This window comes from Echinops telfairi, unplaced genomic scaffold (assembly GCF_000313985.2).
Source record: "Echinops telfairi isolate 266 unplaced genomic scaffold, ASM31398v2 ScPeMD7_7457;HRSCAF=8495, whole genome shotgun sequence".
Lineage (NCBI taxonomy): Eukaryota > Metazoa > Chordata > Mammalia > Afrosoricida > Tenrecidae > Echinops > Echinops telfairi.
The window spans coordinates 28,393,448-28,408,228 of record NW_022111357.1 but is presented as its reverse complement, the minus strand read 5'-3'; the positions used below and the strand labels follow the sequence as shown (position 1 = coordinate 28,408,228).

Here is a 14,781-nt window from a genome sequence, read left to right as displayed (position 1 = left end):
CCCCCCCCCTTCCCTAAGGGGATGTCCAGTTGCCTACAGATGGGCTTTGGGTCTCCACTCTGCACTCCCCCTCACTCACAATGATATGATTTTTTGTTCTTCTGCTTTCTTTTTGATTGAGGGTTTTTAAAAAATCTGTTTTACTTTGTTATTGTTGTTAGGTTTTTAAAAGCGTTTTCTGTCTATGAAATCCAAGATAGGTAAATCTAGAGAGTAATGGTCCTTTGGGGGTATAGCAAGGGAGGTTGGGGTGTGTGTGAAACGGGGAGGTAATAACAATGACTACAAGAATGAAGAAAATGCTCTATAACTGTGGTGAGGAGTATACAATTCCTCTCGATGTGATAGAACTAGTGAATTGTATGGCATGTGAATTATATGCCAATAAAACTGTTGAAAATGAAAAAAGATTCCCAGCCTTGGAAGCTCTATGGGGCGGTTATACTCTGTGCACTAAGTCGGAGCCCACTTGACATCAGTGAGCTTGGTTTCAGTGACCCCGACTGTGCAGGGGGCTGGGAGCTTAGCACACAGGGTGCCAGGCCCTCCTCAGGGCCCCCGCCCCCACCCGAGGGCTGGCCTGAAACCGGAGCCCTGGAGCAGCTCCTGGCGGGTTTCCCTTTAGGGCTGAGAGCTCCGGGTGTTGTTCTAATTTATGGGGCCACCTGACCTGGCCTGTATTGCTCCCTGCCCCCTGCCCCCCTGTCATGCTCCCAGGAGCAAGTGTAGTTCAGGCCAAGCTCGGCCCCATGCCCTTGACCTTCTACGGGCTGTCCCGGCTCTGCCCATCCTCTGGGGCTGGGGGTGCCGGCAGCCATTCACTGTGCATCACCGACAGGTGTGCTTGTTCATTCAGCCTTTCAATCACTCACTCAACCTCGGCTCCCGTGTTGACCCAAGTCTGGAGGTGCCCCAGGACACAGCAGGCAGAAGCATGGACGTTCACCCCACAAATGCCAGTCCCAGGAAGGGGGCCCAGCTGGAGGCCCTGGGGCCTGGACTCCGCTCCAGTCAAGAGTCCCACTTAGCAGCTGTGTCACCCTGGACAAACGCTCCTGGCCTCAGTTTCCCCATGTGTAAACCAAACCCAACTCTCTGCTGCGGAGTTGATTCCAACTCACAGCGACCCGAGAGGACAGAGGAGAGCTGTCCACCCCCCCCACCCCCCGTGGGTTTCTCAGATGATCCTTCTCTAGGGGAAAGACAGCCTCATCTTTTCCCCTTGGAGCAGCTGATGAGTTTGAACCACTGACCTTACTGTTGGCAACCCAGTGCTTAAGCCACAGCACCACCAGGGCCCCTTCCATCTGTGAAAGGAGGGAAATAGCAACCTAATTGATGGGCTGGTTGTGAGCTCTAAACCCAAGAAGAAACAAAGACATGGGGGATGAACAGGCAAAGGGCTGAGAAGACTGCCAGGTATGGAGGAAGTGCTCAGTCCATGCTCCCTTGCAATCTTCTGTAGGGGACCCTGGTGGCACCGAGAGTGGGGCGTTGGGTGACTAACCACAGGGTCGGCGGTTCAAACCCACTAGCCACTCTGAGGGCGAAAGGTGAGGCTATCGGCTCCTATGATGAATTCCAGACTCGGGAACCAAAACTGGGATACCATGAGGGATGGGCTCAGTGGCAATGGGTTTAATGTTCCGTAAGTCAGATCTGCAAAGGAAAGGGGAGGTGGACAGTGTCTGCAGTTTGGGCCGGCGGGGACATCACAAGATGGGATGTCAAAGAAGGCTGCTCAGAGGAGGTGCTGTCTGTGCTGAGACTTGGCTCCGGAGGGACTGGGAGCGTGGGTGTTGGGGAAACCTTGCTTCAGGTGGAGTAGGCAGTCCTGAGGTGGAGTGAGCTAACAGGATTTGCAAATACAGAATGACTGCCTGTGGGGGACCAGAGAGGTAGGTTAGCCAGGTGAGGCCTGCTCCACTATGGGGAGGGGTAGCCATGGCACCCTATGCCCCCAGCACTTCACACTGGGCCTCAACCTCTCCCCAAACTTTAAGTAATCCCCAACCTCCTTCCAACCAAGGGCCAGAGAGAGGACGGCTGGGAGAGTCAGGAGTAGGGAAAAACAGAGGTGCCCTGGGTTTTTCTCCAGGGCCGGAACCTCATCTATGCTGAGTTCTCCGGTCCCCAGCACCGTGTGGTACCACCCTGGTGCCCTCTTCCTATCTCTGCCAGGGAATGATAGCCAAGACAACAGGGGCAACAGGGGACCGCTATGTCCCCTTGGAGGCCTGACTCCTCTGGGACTCAGAAGTAGGGGCCAGGATACCACTCCCAAGTTAGCGGCCCAGGTGTGGAGGTCCTAGGGGCATCACTTGGGGTCTTGAGAGGGTCTAGCCTGAGACAGACCCCAGTGGGAGGTGGATGCAGATCAAGGGCTGAGTCAGTGGGCAGAAGTTTCTGGGAGCAATGGGCTTGTAGCCCAGTTGGAGGGGGGTGGGGTGACACAGGCCAAAAGGGTCATCATCTAGTTCAACCTGCTCATTTTAGGGTCACACAGGACAGAGTGCTGGACTTGAGTCCTGTGTGACATGGGGTCAATGGTCTCAGCCTTACTTTCCTCATCTGCCGAATGGGGTCGTTCCCGGCACCACCTCTGAGGTCTGGGGTGAAGTGAGATGATGCGCTTGGCTCACCCGCGTCCTTAGCACCGACAGCAGCGGGTGCTACTCGTGATATGAGCAGTGACAGAGGCAGCCCCAGATCAGCGGGCTCCCAAAGTATCTTGCTCCCACTTGACCAGTGCTTCTCAACTAGGGGTGGCTTTGTGCTTCTCTCCAAAAGGGGACATGTAGCGACGCCTGGAGGCATTTTTGGTTGTCACAGCTCAGGGGGTAGTAGTAGCATGCAGAGGTCCCCAAACTTATTCGACCTATTGCCGCCTTTTCAGAAAAAAGAAAAATATCACACAGCACCCTCTCAGCAATGAGCAACTTGTACTGCAGCCAATAATCCAGGATAAAGGTAGGTATCAGCTTTCACAGCCCCCCCCCCACTGGCCCCAATCATTCCCCCAGGGGCTGGGATCACCCACCCTGGAAAACACCAAGAGGGCAGAGGACAGGGGTGCTGCTTAGCACCCAGCAATGCCCAGGGTGGGCCCCCTGCTGACAAAGAACCTGGCCCCAAAGTCCCTTGTCCTAAGGCAGCTCCGTTTGAATGCAGCTCTGCTGTCTAGCCAGAGGCCACCAGCACCAGGTGCCCGCTGAGCCCTCGACCTATGGCCAGCCCCGCTGCCCAGTGGTGCAAGCAGAACACATACCCTGGTTTCAAAGACTTGGTAGGACAAGGAGAATGGACACAGCCTCAGTGGTCATTTTTATACTGGTCCCCGTAAAGCGAGGGCGGCTGGGTAAACAGACAGACCTCTCGGGGAGCTTTGCAGGCTCATGCAGACCGCCAGAACCAAGTGAATATCGAGGGAGCAGTGAGCCACAAGGAACTTGGGGGTTTCCCAGTGCGTGTGAAAGTGAACACACCCAGGGAGTCCAGTAAGTGTGCATGACGAAAGAGTTAGAAATAGATGAGAATGACCGAAATGTGATACAGAGTCAGGAAGGGAGCACCCGCTATTGGAGACGCTGGCACCGATCGTCTTGCTGTATGCAGGGCCACGCAGCCTTCAATTTGTAAAACACCTTGCAGAGATGCACAATACGACAGGTATGCCCGGAGTGGGTTAAGGAAACTCTATCATTCAAATAAATCCCACCTGCTCACATTTCTAAAAACGTTGGCTACTTGCAAAAATCCCCACAAAAACCCAAAATGTGGCTATGTAAAATGACAGACGTAGCTATTTGTGGCTCCCATCTGAGCACTCGAGGGTAATGCGGGCCCATGCTGCAATGCCTGTGTCAGAGGTGGGGGTGGGGGTGACTGGTATCTTGGGAAAGGACAAAAGGAGCCACCACTTCTCGGTCACCTGCCCATCCCTCTCTACTTCCCTGCCCCCACCTGGCTGGGCCCTCTGTGCCAGGACAGAGGGAGGGCAGGGGCCTGAATGTGACTCTCCCTGACATCGGATGGAGGGCCTGGCCCGGTGCCAGGTTTGCAACTGCACCGAAAGCGCCCCAGTGAACAAACAGGAGGCTATGGCGACAGCTGAGGCTTACAGACCTCAGCGCTCTGGCTCCCGGCCCACCCCCCAGCAGTTCCCAGTCCAGAGCTGGGGGGTAGGGGGGTGGGAAGGAGTGGGGTGGGATGCTCCCCTGGGCCACACTCTCGAGCTCTACATGAGGGGGGGCTGAGGCCCAGGCTGAGGCCAAAGGTGGGTGAGTGGAGAGGGTCTCAGGTCCCGGGGGTCCAGCTGGGTCAGTAGGGGGGTGATGGGGTCCTTGCTTTCTAGGAGGGTGGGCTGTGGGAGAGGTACTTGGGTGGGGCTTGATGGTCTCAGCATGGCCAGTGTCTGTGGTAGAGGTTGGAGGAAGGAGCCTGGCTGGGCAGGGTTCAGGGCCCTAGAAGGTGGCAGACAGAACGATGGGGCTGGGAGAGGGCACATGGGGAAGACAAAGGGCTGGGGGTTGGCATTTTGGCTTCTACATGTGAGTTCAGCTCCAGGCACAGAGAGGTCTGCGACCCACCCAGGACTGTGAGTCTATACATCTGCCTGAGTCCTGCATGCCCTCTCCCTTCAACTTGGTTGGCCCAGGTAATTCATCCACACCGCTCGCCTCCCACCACAGGGAGACGGGCAGGGGACTAGGCTGAGTCCTGGGGGCTGTGGGGAATGGTGGGGTCCCTGATTTCAATCTCTCCACGCCCCTCCAGCTCTCTCAGAAGTCTTGTAACCACCACTCCACCTCTCACCAAAGTCTCAGGACAGAGAGAGGAGGGGAGGGACCAAAATATTGAACTGGGGGGGCTCTTTGCTTTTCTGAGAAGGAATCCGGTCAGCACCTGGAGTCCCAGGCCTTGGCTGGGTGGAACGAGGCCCCTCTCTGAGCCCAGGGTTAAGTCGGGGAAGACATTTGGGGACAAGGTGTGCAGGGCCAGTGTCTGGGCCCCACCAGCAGCCCCACCAGCGTGACACCAGAGCCTGATCAAGCTCTGGGGTCAGACACCACCCCTGGACAGCTCCCCAAGCGCCCTGCCTAGTCCCCAGCAAGGAGGGGCTGGCCCGTGGGCAGGAAGCCTGGGCTGGGTGGTGGTGAGTGAGGAAGGGGGGGTCTGAGGGGGAGGAAGGAGGGGTGTGTCCAGAGGAGGGTGGGGAAGTGAAAGGGAGAGGGTGTTGGGAGAAGCTTAGGGCGCCCTGGGAGGGAGTATAGAGGTGGGAAGAGTGGGTGAAGGGGAGGGGCACTGGGGGAAGGGTGCTGACAGAGCCAGGGGCTGAGGCTGTTGGCGGGAGTCTGGGTGAGTGGTCTCAGGATTCCCAAGGGCTGGCCCAGCACGGGGGGCCTTCAGGGCTTCTGAGTGGCGTTCTTAGGATTTCAGGGCGCGGGGGCCTTGAGAAGAAGAGTCGCTTGGGCTGGAGGAGGACTTGCTCAGGTCCCTAGCGCCGGGGAGGCGACCCAGGCGCGGGCGCTCCGGGCATGCTCTCGGCCGGCTTACCTGTAGACATCGGTCCAGAGGTGGGTGCCCAGCACGTACACCGCTTCCACGCGGCTGCCGTATTGCAGCCGCACGGTCCGCTCGCGCAGCATCTCCGCCGCAAGCCCGGACTCTCTACGCTCCGCTGGCCGCCCCTGCCGAGCCACCTGCCGCAGGTGCACCTGCTCCCGCCGCCAGCGCCCTCCGCAGCCCGGCGCTCCGCTTTATGGAGCCACCGAAGGGGCGGGGCCACCCACCGCACTCCTCTCCCATTGGTCACGGGCCTGCCCATCAACCGCTTCCACGCGGCTGCCGTATTGCAGCCGCACGGTCCGCTCGCGCAGCATCTCCGCCGCAAGCCCGGCCTCTCTACGCTCCGCTGGCCGCCCCTGCCGAGCCACCTGCCGCAGGTGCACCTGCTCCCGCCGCCAGCGCCCTCCGCAGCCCTGCGCTCCGCTTTATGGAGCCACCGAAGGGGCGGGGCCACCCACCGCACTCCTCTCCCATTGGTCACGGGCCTGCCCATCAAATGTGGCCACGCCCTCCCAACACGTCTCGGTCTCCCCACCCCCCAACCTCGGGGTCTGAGGGAGATCCCTGCTGCCAGGTCCCCCCATTTGGTATTGGCTTGCGCATCCACTCATGCATCCACCCGTCCGTCCACGCGCTCAGCCAGTCTTCACCACGGCCCGATGCTGGGCTCCAGGACACGGCCCGTGCCAGCCCGCCGTCCTGGTCGCCAGGGGCGGACAGCGAAAGCGTGGCGCCGCCCAAGGGCGGGGGTGGGAGTTGGTGGAGCTCAGAGCGCTGACCTAATCCAGCCCGGGCCTCTGGGAAGGCTTCCCGGAGGAGGAGGAGCCCAATCCTAGGGGAGGTGTTTGCCAAATCTCTCTCTCTCCCCGTCTCCCTTTTGCGCATTCTCCCAGACACCTACAGTCAGAGGTACCAGCAGAGGGAAAATGAGGGGGGCGGGGAGGGGAGGAGGTGGAGGTGGAGAAGCCAGATGCCCACGGGATGCCAAGCCAAGGCATCGTTGGGAAACTGGGCAGGGCGCCCTCAGGTGGAGCGCTGTGGTAGGGGGTGGAAGTGAAATGGGTGGGTGGGTGGCCAGCGGAGGTGGACCTAGAGGGAAGGCTGAGTGGATGAGAGATCGTAAAGACCCTCAGGCAGGCAGTGTCAGAGGGGTGCAGCTGTGGGGCTCATCTGACCCTTATCGATGGGACCCTGAGATACTGGGGCCACTTGGTGGGCGGCAGCTTGTGGGAGGAGAGGGCCCATGAGTGGGCAGGACCGAGGGACCCAGACTGGTCTGGGCAACCACCGCAGAGGCCAGTCTGTGTCCTGCGGAGGCCAAAGTGCAGGATGACGTCAGTGGAGCTGGTTCAGGCTACCCCTTTCCAGCCCCTTCCCCTTGAAGCAGACTAATTTAGACAGCACGTGTCTGAGTGTGTGTCAGGAGGTGGGAGGGCGGCCAAGTGGGCAAGGCAGTGAATGGGAAGGGGTGAGGTGGAGAGGGATGTGTGGGAAAGGGATAGGGCCCATGGGTGTGTGCGTTAGCTGGGAACATGGTGTGCACCTGAGCTAGAGGACCAATGCTCAGAAGGGCCTGGGTCCCTTGGTCCTGTAGCTTCCTACAAAAACCCCAAACGCACTGCCATGAAGTCGATGCCGACTGAGCCACCCTGTACCAGGGACTGCCTCGATGAGCAGGCAGTGGCCAGGGGGCACGGGCCTCCCCAAGCATGGGGCGGGTGCATCTTCCAATCAGAAGGCAGCGCAGCTATGGGAGCCGCCAAAGAGGGAGAAACACCTGTGCGCCCTTGGTCTAAGTGCAAAGTTAGTGTGGGGTGTGTGGGCCCCACTCTACCCCTGCTATGTAGGCACCCACCAGGGTCCTGCCTCGTTTCACGGTGGGAAAACTGGGGATAGCTTGGTCATCTGAGGAGCAGAGGAGATGATCACGTCTACCACAAAGTGATGGTTCTTCGATGGGCTGAGATCTGCATGGTCAGCACTTTGGAACCCCCAGATGCTCCTGGGGAGACAGACGGGGCTTTTTACTCCTGTAAAGGGTTTCATTCTCAGAAACCCCCACGGGGGGCGCTATGCATTGGGATCGACCCCATGGCAGTGAGCTGGTGCTTGGTGTTTGCCACCAAATGATAGAGAAAAGTAAGGACAGTGGACTCCTTTCAAGTTGTGCATCCTGTGCCCCAGGTGTGGTTCCACTGTGTCACTTGTCACACCTTAGAATTAGGTCATGCTCCCCTTCCCACCACCCTGACACTTTATAGAAGGAGACAGTGAGCCTCAGGGAGGTCAAAGAATTTACCCTCTGTGGTAGAGCTTCTCCTAGCCGTCAGCCAGGGCTGGAACCTGGGGGGCAGGGACACTGTGGGGTGAGGACAGACAAGAATGTTGGCAGTGAGCTGCCCCGCCTGGCCTTCATACAGCCTGGATACCCTACCCTCACCCCACCCCACCACCTCCTGGGCTTTCTTCTTCAAACAGAATGACTGATCTCACAACCCAGACGGGGCAGGCTATCTATCGAGAGACACATGGGAAACACAGTACAGGGGTGTTACTTGAGGAGTGTTCCAAACTCAGACCCCTCCCCGGAGAGGATCTAGTGCAAGGTGGCTTATACTCAGGGACCCTGTGCCTGGCCTGGGGCCCCAGGGTTGGACCACTGGGCCTGGTTGATGTGATGGGACCTTCCTGGTGCCCAAGGGTTTAAAATAGCTGAAGTGGTCACAGCTGTTGGGGGATTCAGGCCCGGAGGTCTCCTGCCTAAGGCTGCTCCCACCACTCCCTGGGGTCCGGAAGAGCCCCGAGGCATCTTGCTGGGCCTTTGCGGGCATGCCAGTGAAGAGCAGGCTTAGCCTGGACCCGCTCTGGCACTGGCCCATGTCCCCCTCACACCCTTGCCTCTGCCAAGTGTGTGGCTGGGTGCCTGGGCCGTGAGGGGCTCTTTGGAGTCACCCTGCCATTCTCTGTTACTGGGGATTTGCTCTGTGCAGGGCTTTGGGCGCCAAGGAGGAGACTCAGGCACAGGGCCAGCCTGCCTCAAAGCCCCCTGAGAGGACATCCTGGGCAAGAACAGATCGAGGATGGGGTGCGGGGGTGGTGGTGCGGGGTGGGGGTGGGGGGAGGAATCACCTAAGTCCTACTTGATCATGGTGGAAATACCAGAAAAGCAAAATCAGACGGCACAATGGGAGGAACTGAATCATCCTGTTTCCAGGAGGCAGAGCGGACTGCTCCTAACCTTACGGGCGAAATCATGTTGTTGTTGTTGGAAACTGCAGAACAGAGACCACGCAACACCTGCCCCACGTACTGTGCCACAGTGACATGGCTCCCGTCTTTCAGGTACACGCCTTCTCACCGCCTCTTCCCTAATTGTTCCCCCCCACCCACGTACATGCTCAGCCTTCGGTTCTCTCTGACCTTGGTAGTGGCTTTTGATCCCATGTGGGCTGTCCTGTAAAAGAGCCCCGTGCCCCCAGCAGACACCCGCCATAAAGCTTTTGAGGGTGACCATGCAGCTGCTGCTTTTTCAGCTGACCAGACTCCCGGTCACGAAACCCGACGCCGTGCCAGGACCCTTTATAAGGGCTTCACACGTCTTAGCTCATGTAATCCTCGTAATCACCCAATGAGGTGGGAGCTATTATTATCCCGAAGCCACCCAAAGGCACTGCCCAGCCTGGTGGTGGCCAGACCTGGGGTCACGTCCAGCTCTGCCCCTCACTACCGGGGGGACCTTGAGAAACGGATGGCTCCCCTGGCTGTCAGCCCCTTCCTCTGGAAGGGAGACGACAGCAGCACCCACCTCAGAGGGTGCTGAGGAGCGAATGAGAGGAGACACACAGGCTGCGCACATTGGCCGGCACAGACTCAGGCCCTTTGAAAGGTCGTTGCTTTTCACCAATTGCTGTCAAGAGGACCTTGACCAATGGTGACTTGGTGGATGCCCGAGCAGAACTGTGCTCCCCGGGGCTGGGAGTGGCCGAGTGTTCAGAAGTAGATCATCAGGCCTTCCTTTCTATGCATGCTGTTACCTGTGTATATGAAGGCCCACCTGTTTACCTGTGTGTTGTTTGCTTCCTGGTCTGTGACTCTATCCGCATGTGCTACTATCCATGGATCACTTTTGTTTTGTTTCATACATTTATTTATTTTTAATCATTTTATTAGGGACTCATACAACTGTTTTCACAATCGTACATACCTCATTTATGTCCTGCACATTCGTACAGATGTTACCATCATCATTCTCAAAACACCTGCTTTCTACTTGAGTCCTTGGTATCAGCTCCTCTTTTTTGTTTTTTGTTTTATACATTTATTTTTTACTGACCAATTTATCTTTTTTTTTGTTTTTCCCCCAGAAATGAGCTGCGATGTGTTCATTTATAGCAGGGAGGCAAAAACCAGAGTGAAACACAAACCTCCGTACCCTTCCGGTGACTTGCTGAGTCATGACGTGTGAGCTGCCTGAGGCAGGAATACAAATTCGGGGGACACTTGTTCTGCACAGCGCCAAGGCCCCTCTGCTGCAGACAGCGGCGGCGTGGCCACCAGTCGCCACAGAGGCACAAGTCCCCCTCTCATGCTAAGTCTGAACTAAGCAATTTGTAAACTTTGATGCTGTTTTTTTGGAGAGTCCACAAAACTTTGGAAGAGAAAGCAATAAATTACTTTTTCCAAATGGCTTGATGTGCCTTGTTTCCTGATGCCCTGAAGTCGAGTCGAAGACAAGCCAGGCAGGGGACCGCAGCTGCTTTTATTTGGAACAAACACACATTCAATCAGATATTCCCGAAAGTCAGACTGTCTGCCCTGAGAGAGAAAACCAGAGGGAATCGACTGGCTTCATGTCTCCCTGGTTCATGTGACCACCACTGGTCCTGTGCTGTAAGGGTCGGCCCTGAGTGCACACCATCAAAGTCCGTTTCTTTTTCCTTGAACAAGCGTGGCCTCGGACAGTATTTGTCTTCATGGGGTCGCCTACTTTCCAGCAGCGTATCTTCCCCATTCGCCCATGTCAAGAGGGGTGTGCCAGGTTTATCACTGGTCTTTAGGGATTGTAAATGTGCCCCAAAGTTTACTTACCCATTTCTCCCATGATGGACATTTAGGGCGCTTCCCTCATCTTACCGCTGTGAAGGACCCAAACCAAACCAAAGTCAGTGCTTCGAGCCCATGCCGATGGGTAGGCTCCCAACACCGATTCCTGGGTTCCCGAGACGTGAAGTCCAGCCTTTCTCCAGAGGAGCTGCCGGGGGGTTTTGAACGGCTGACCAAGCGGGTCGCAGTCCAGTGCGTAACCACTACACCACCAGGGCTCCTGGTATGACGGACAGTGCTGTGATAAACATGGGTGTACATGTGCCTGCTTCTGCTGTGCTCCTCATTTCTTTAGAGGGTATACCATGCAAAGAGAGGGCCATATCCTATGCGATGTCTCCTTCCCTTTGCTGGAGGAAGCCCCGTGCTGCTTCCCACGGTGGCGGCACGGTGCGACAGTCCGCTCCCCCACCATCCACCAGCATATGAGCATTCCAGTCCCCCCATCCTCCCAGCATCTGTCATCTTCGGTTTGGGGTTAGCGTTGCCACCAGGCCCGCACAAGGAGGTGGATCCTCGTTGCTTTGGTTGGGTTTCTCAAGTCAAATGGATTGTGAGCTCTGATGTCGTTGTCGGCGAATTGTCCATTCGTGTCTTCTGCCCGTTGAAACAGTTTCTTGTGGCGCGGCTACAGTTTTCTAGTGATTTCTGAGATTTGCCCTTTATCCCATATATCATTGTAGACAGCTCTTATCACAATCCATCCATCTATCCATCCATTGTGTTAAGCACATTTGTACATTTGTTGCCATCATCATTCTCAAAACATTTGCTTTCTACTGGAGCCCTTGGTATCAGCTCCTCATTTCCCCCCTCCCTCACGAATCCTTGATAGTTAATAAATTACTTTATATTGTCATATTTTACACTGTCCAACGTATCCCTTCACCCATTTTTCTGTTGTCCGCCCCTCAGGGAGGGGGTTATATGCAGATCCTTGTGATTGGTACCCCTTTCTACCCCATCTTCCCCTTCCCCTCCCAGTATCGCTACTCTCACTATTGGTCCTGAGAGGTTTATCTGTCCTGGATTCCCTGTGTTTCCAGTTCCTCTCTGTACTAGTGTACATCCTCTGTCTAGCTGGATTTTTAAGGTAGAATTGAGATCATGATTGTGGGGTGAGGGTGAGGAAGTATTAAAGAACTAGAGGAAAGTTGTACATTTCATCAATGCTAAAGTGCACTCTGACTGGATCATCTCCTCCTAGCAACTGTTCCATAAGGGGATGTCCAGTTGCCTACAGATGGGCTTTGGGTCTCCACTCTGCACTCACCCTCTTTTACAATGATATATTTTGTTCTTTGATGTCTGATACCTGATCCCTTTGACACCTCATGATCACACAGGCTGGTGTGTTTCTTCCATGTAGGCTTTGTTGCTTCTGAGCTAGATGGCCGCTTGTTTACCCACAAGCCTTTAAGACCTCAGACGCTATATCAGGAATCCTCAAACTATGGCCTGCGGGCCACATGCGGCCCGCCGAGGACATTTATCTGGCCTGCCGGGTGTTTTTGCACCGTTTTGCTTTTTAAGTTCAAAATAAGATATGTGCAGTGTGCATAGGAATTTATTCATAGTTTTTTTTAAAAAACTATAGTCCGGCCCTTCAACGGGTCTGAGGGACAGTGAACTGATCCCCTGTTTAAAAAGTTTGAGGGCCCCTGCACTATATCTTTTGATAGCCGGGCTCCATCAGTTTTCTCTACCACATTTGCTTATGCACCCGCTTTGTCTTCAGCGGTCGTGTTGGGAAGCTGAGCTTGATGCACACACTGTGACCGTTCAGGAGGCCACAGTCCCCTGTTTTGTCTTCTGTTGTGTGGGTGTTTTTCCATGATGTTTGATAGTGTTCATGATGTTTGATACATGTCTGGTAGTAGGGAATGTAGGTAGGTTGTGTGTTTCTAGAAGCGTGTCCGTTTCTTGTAAGTCCTAAAACTTCTTGGAGTACAGTCCTTCATCATGGTGTGTAAATGATCTCTTCTGATTTCCTGGGTTCTGTTGTGATGTCACCTATTTCATTCCTTAGTCATGGTAGTTGTATCTTCGTCTTTGTTAAAGTTGCCAGTGCTTTATCAATTTTGTTGATGCTTTCAAAGAACCAACTTCTTGTCTTGATGATTTGCTGATGGTTTCTCTGTTTTTGGATTCATTTTTCTCTGCTCCACTCTTCATTCCTTCCTGTCTTCTGAAGGCCAAGGGTCTAGGTGGCTGCTCATCTCTAGTTGTTGAAGATGTCAGGTTATGGGGTTGATTTGGCCTCTTTCCTCTTTTATGATGTGTTTCCAGGGCTTTCATAAGAGAACCCTCTGGGTGGGCTTGAGTCTCAAATCTTCTGGTGATTCGCTGAGTCTGTTAACCACTGATACCATCCCAGGACTCCTGTACCCCTCCTTTCTCCTGGCTCTCTCAATAATGAGGAGCCTTTGAGCAACCCTGAATCAGGAGATGGGGAGATGATGGCCAGGGGACTCCCAGTTCATGCTGCACACTTCACAGAACAACTGCATGCAATCACTCGTTTACAGAGATCGTGTGGGTCCCTGGGAGGAGACAGGGCACCTCCCCTGATGGCCTTGATCAAGTTCAAGCCAAGGAGCACTCTGCAGTGACCGTACTGGACCTCTGGTTCTTCCAGCCCCCCACCTGCCACCACAGTCCCAGACATACCTGAGACTGAATGCCTAGTCTTTGGGGAGCTGGCATGCCAGTGGATATCCCCGCCACCCCTGCCTCACTGAGTCTGGGAAGTAGGCAGCTGCCTTTCTCTTGTCCATCTTGAAGGGCTGGGGGCTGTCGATGAGGTCGTGTTTCCTCAGGCCCAGTGCCTGCTTCAGCACCTTGGGGTTCCAGTCGATGCAGCTCTGGGGGCAGGAGGAGGCAGAGTTAGGGGGTACCAGGCAGTGTGTGTTGAGGGGACCCCAAGGCACATGTCTAGTGAGGAGAGGGGGATGTCCAAGTGCCTGTGGGTCATTTGTCCAAGTGAACTTCCTCTCTGTGCCTCTCACTAAAGTGCAGTTTTCCTGTGTCCATCCCTCAGTCCTATCTTCCAGAGTGACCATTGCTCTCATACCTCCCTCTGTAGGGATCTCATTAAGCCATGTGGCTTGAAATACCTCCTGTTCACTGGCCATCACCCCCTTGTATCTCTGCCCACCTCTTTCCTATTCCCTGGCTTGGTCTCTGTTTCGGGATGTCTAACAAACTCGCCGAAGGTCATGGGTTATCTCCCAGCCCTCCTGGTCTGCTGCTACAGGCAGAGAAAGCCTATGGCAAAGAGATACAGCAGCGGTGGGCCTCAGGCTGCTGCAGAAACGCTGATAATTCCAGCTGAGGAGAGAGAGGAGGGCTTCCTGGAAGAAGTGGCCTTTGAGCTCATCTTTGGAAGGTAGTCAGGAGTTTGGCAAGTAAGGGGTGGTGGTGCAGGGAGCACAGGCAGGCTGGGGAATATGGAAGCTCAGGGCTGTGGGGCAAGTGGGAGGATGTTTTGGGGGCCAGGGCTAGGAAAAGAGTCTTGGATAAGCTATAGAGGCCCACACCGCTAGGCTGGAGAATGCCCTGCCTGCATTCTTGGAATTTGGGGGCCAAGGAAGGGTTGCTAGTGATGTTAATATGTTGGCAGGAGAGCAGGTGGGAGAAAGTGCTGTAGGTGACAGGTGATGAGGGTCCACCTGGGATTGACCTTGGAGAGAGATAAAGTGAAGGCTGAATAATTTTCTGGGCCTTACTTAGAAGCCTTAGCCCCTTTCTGTCCCATTCACATGCCTTCCTGTCCTGGGCAGATAGATACCTAAACTCCTTTCCGAGAGACAGGGCTCAGTCGCGTCACATGCCAAGCACCCAGCATCCAGCAGGGGGTGCCATCGACACAAGAAACCCATCACAATGGAGTAAGGAACAGGAGGCTTTGAGCTTAAAGATCGCCAATCTGAGTCAAATCAGCGATAGAAGGAGTCTGTTCCCTGTGGGGAGGGAAGGGGACAGACCAGCTGAGGCCTAGAGGCCCTGCTACGAGAACCCTGGAGCTGTCTGGAACCCCAGTTCTCCCCCTTCACCTCTCAGTGCCTTGGGTTCCCCATTAGCAACGGGTGGGTGATGGAAGTACCCTCT

General features: G+C 55.4%; 1 protein-coding gene across 1 annotated transcript in view; it reads right to left on the bottom strand.

The window, feature by feature from the left end:
- LOC101652617 (protein-arginine deiminase type-2) overlaps positions 1-5,663 on the bottom strand; it is a 56,623-nt gene extending 50,960 nt beyond the window's left edge. Inside the window, exon 1 of the mRNA XM_004705400.2 lies at positions 5,557-5,663. Coding sequence (XP_004705457.1) covers positions 5,557-5,648 — 92 coding nt within the window. The 5' untranslated portion in view covers positions 5,649-5,663. The remainder of the gene's footprint in view (positions 1-5,556) is intronic.
- Positions 5,664-14,781: the final 9,118 nt, after the last annotated feature.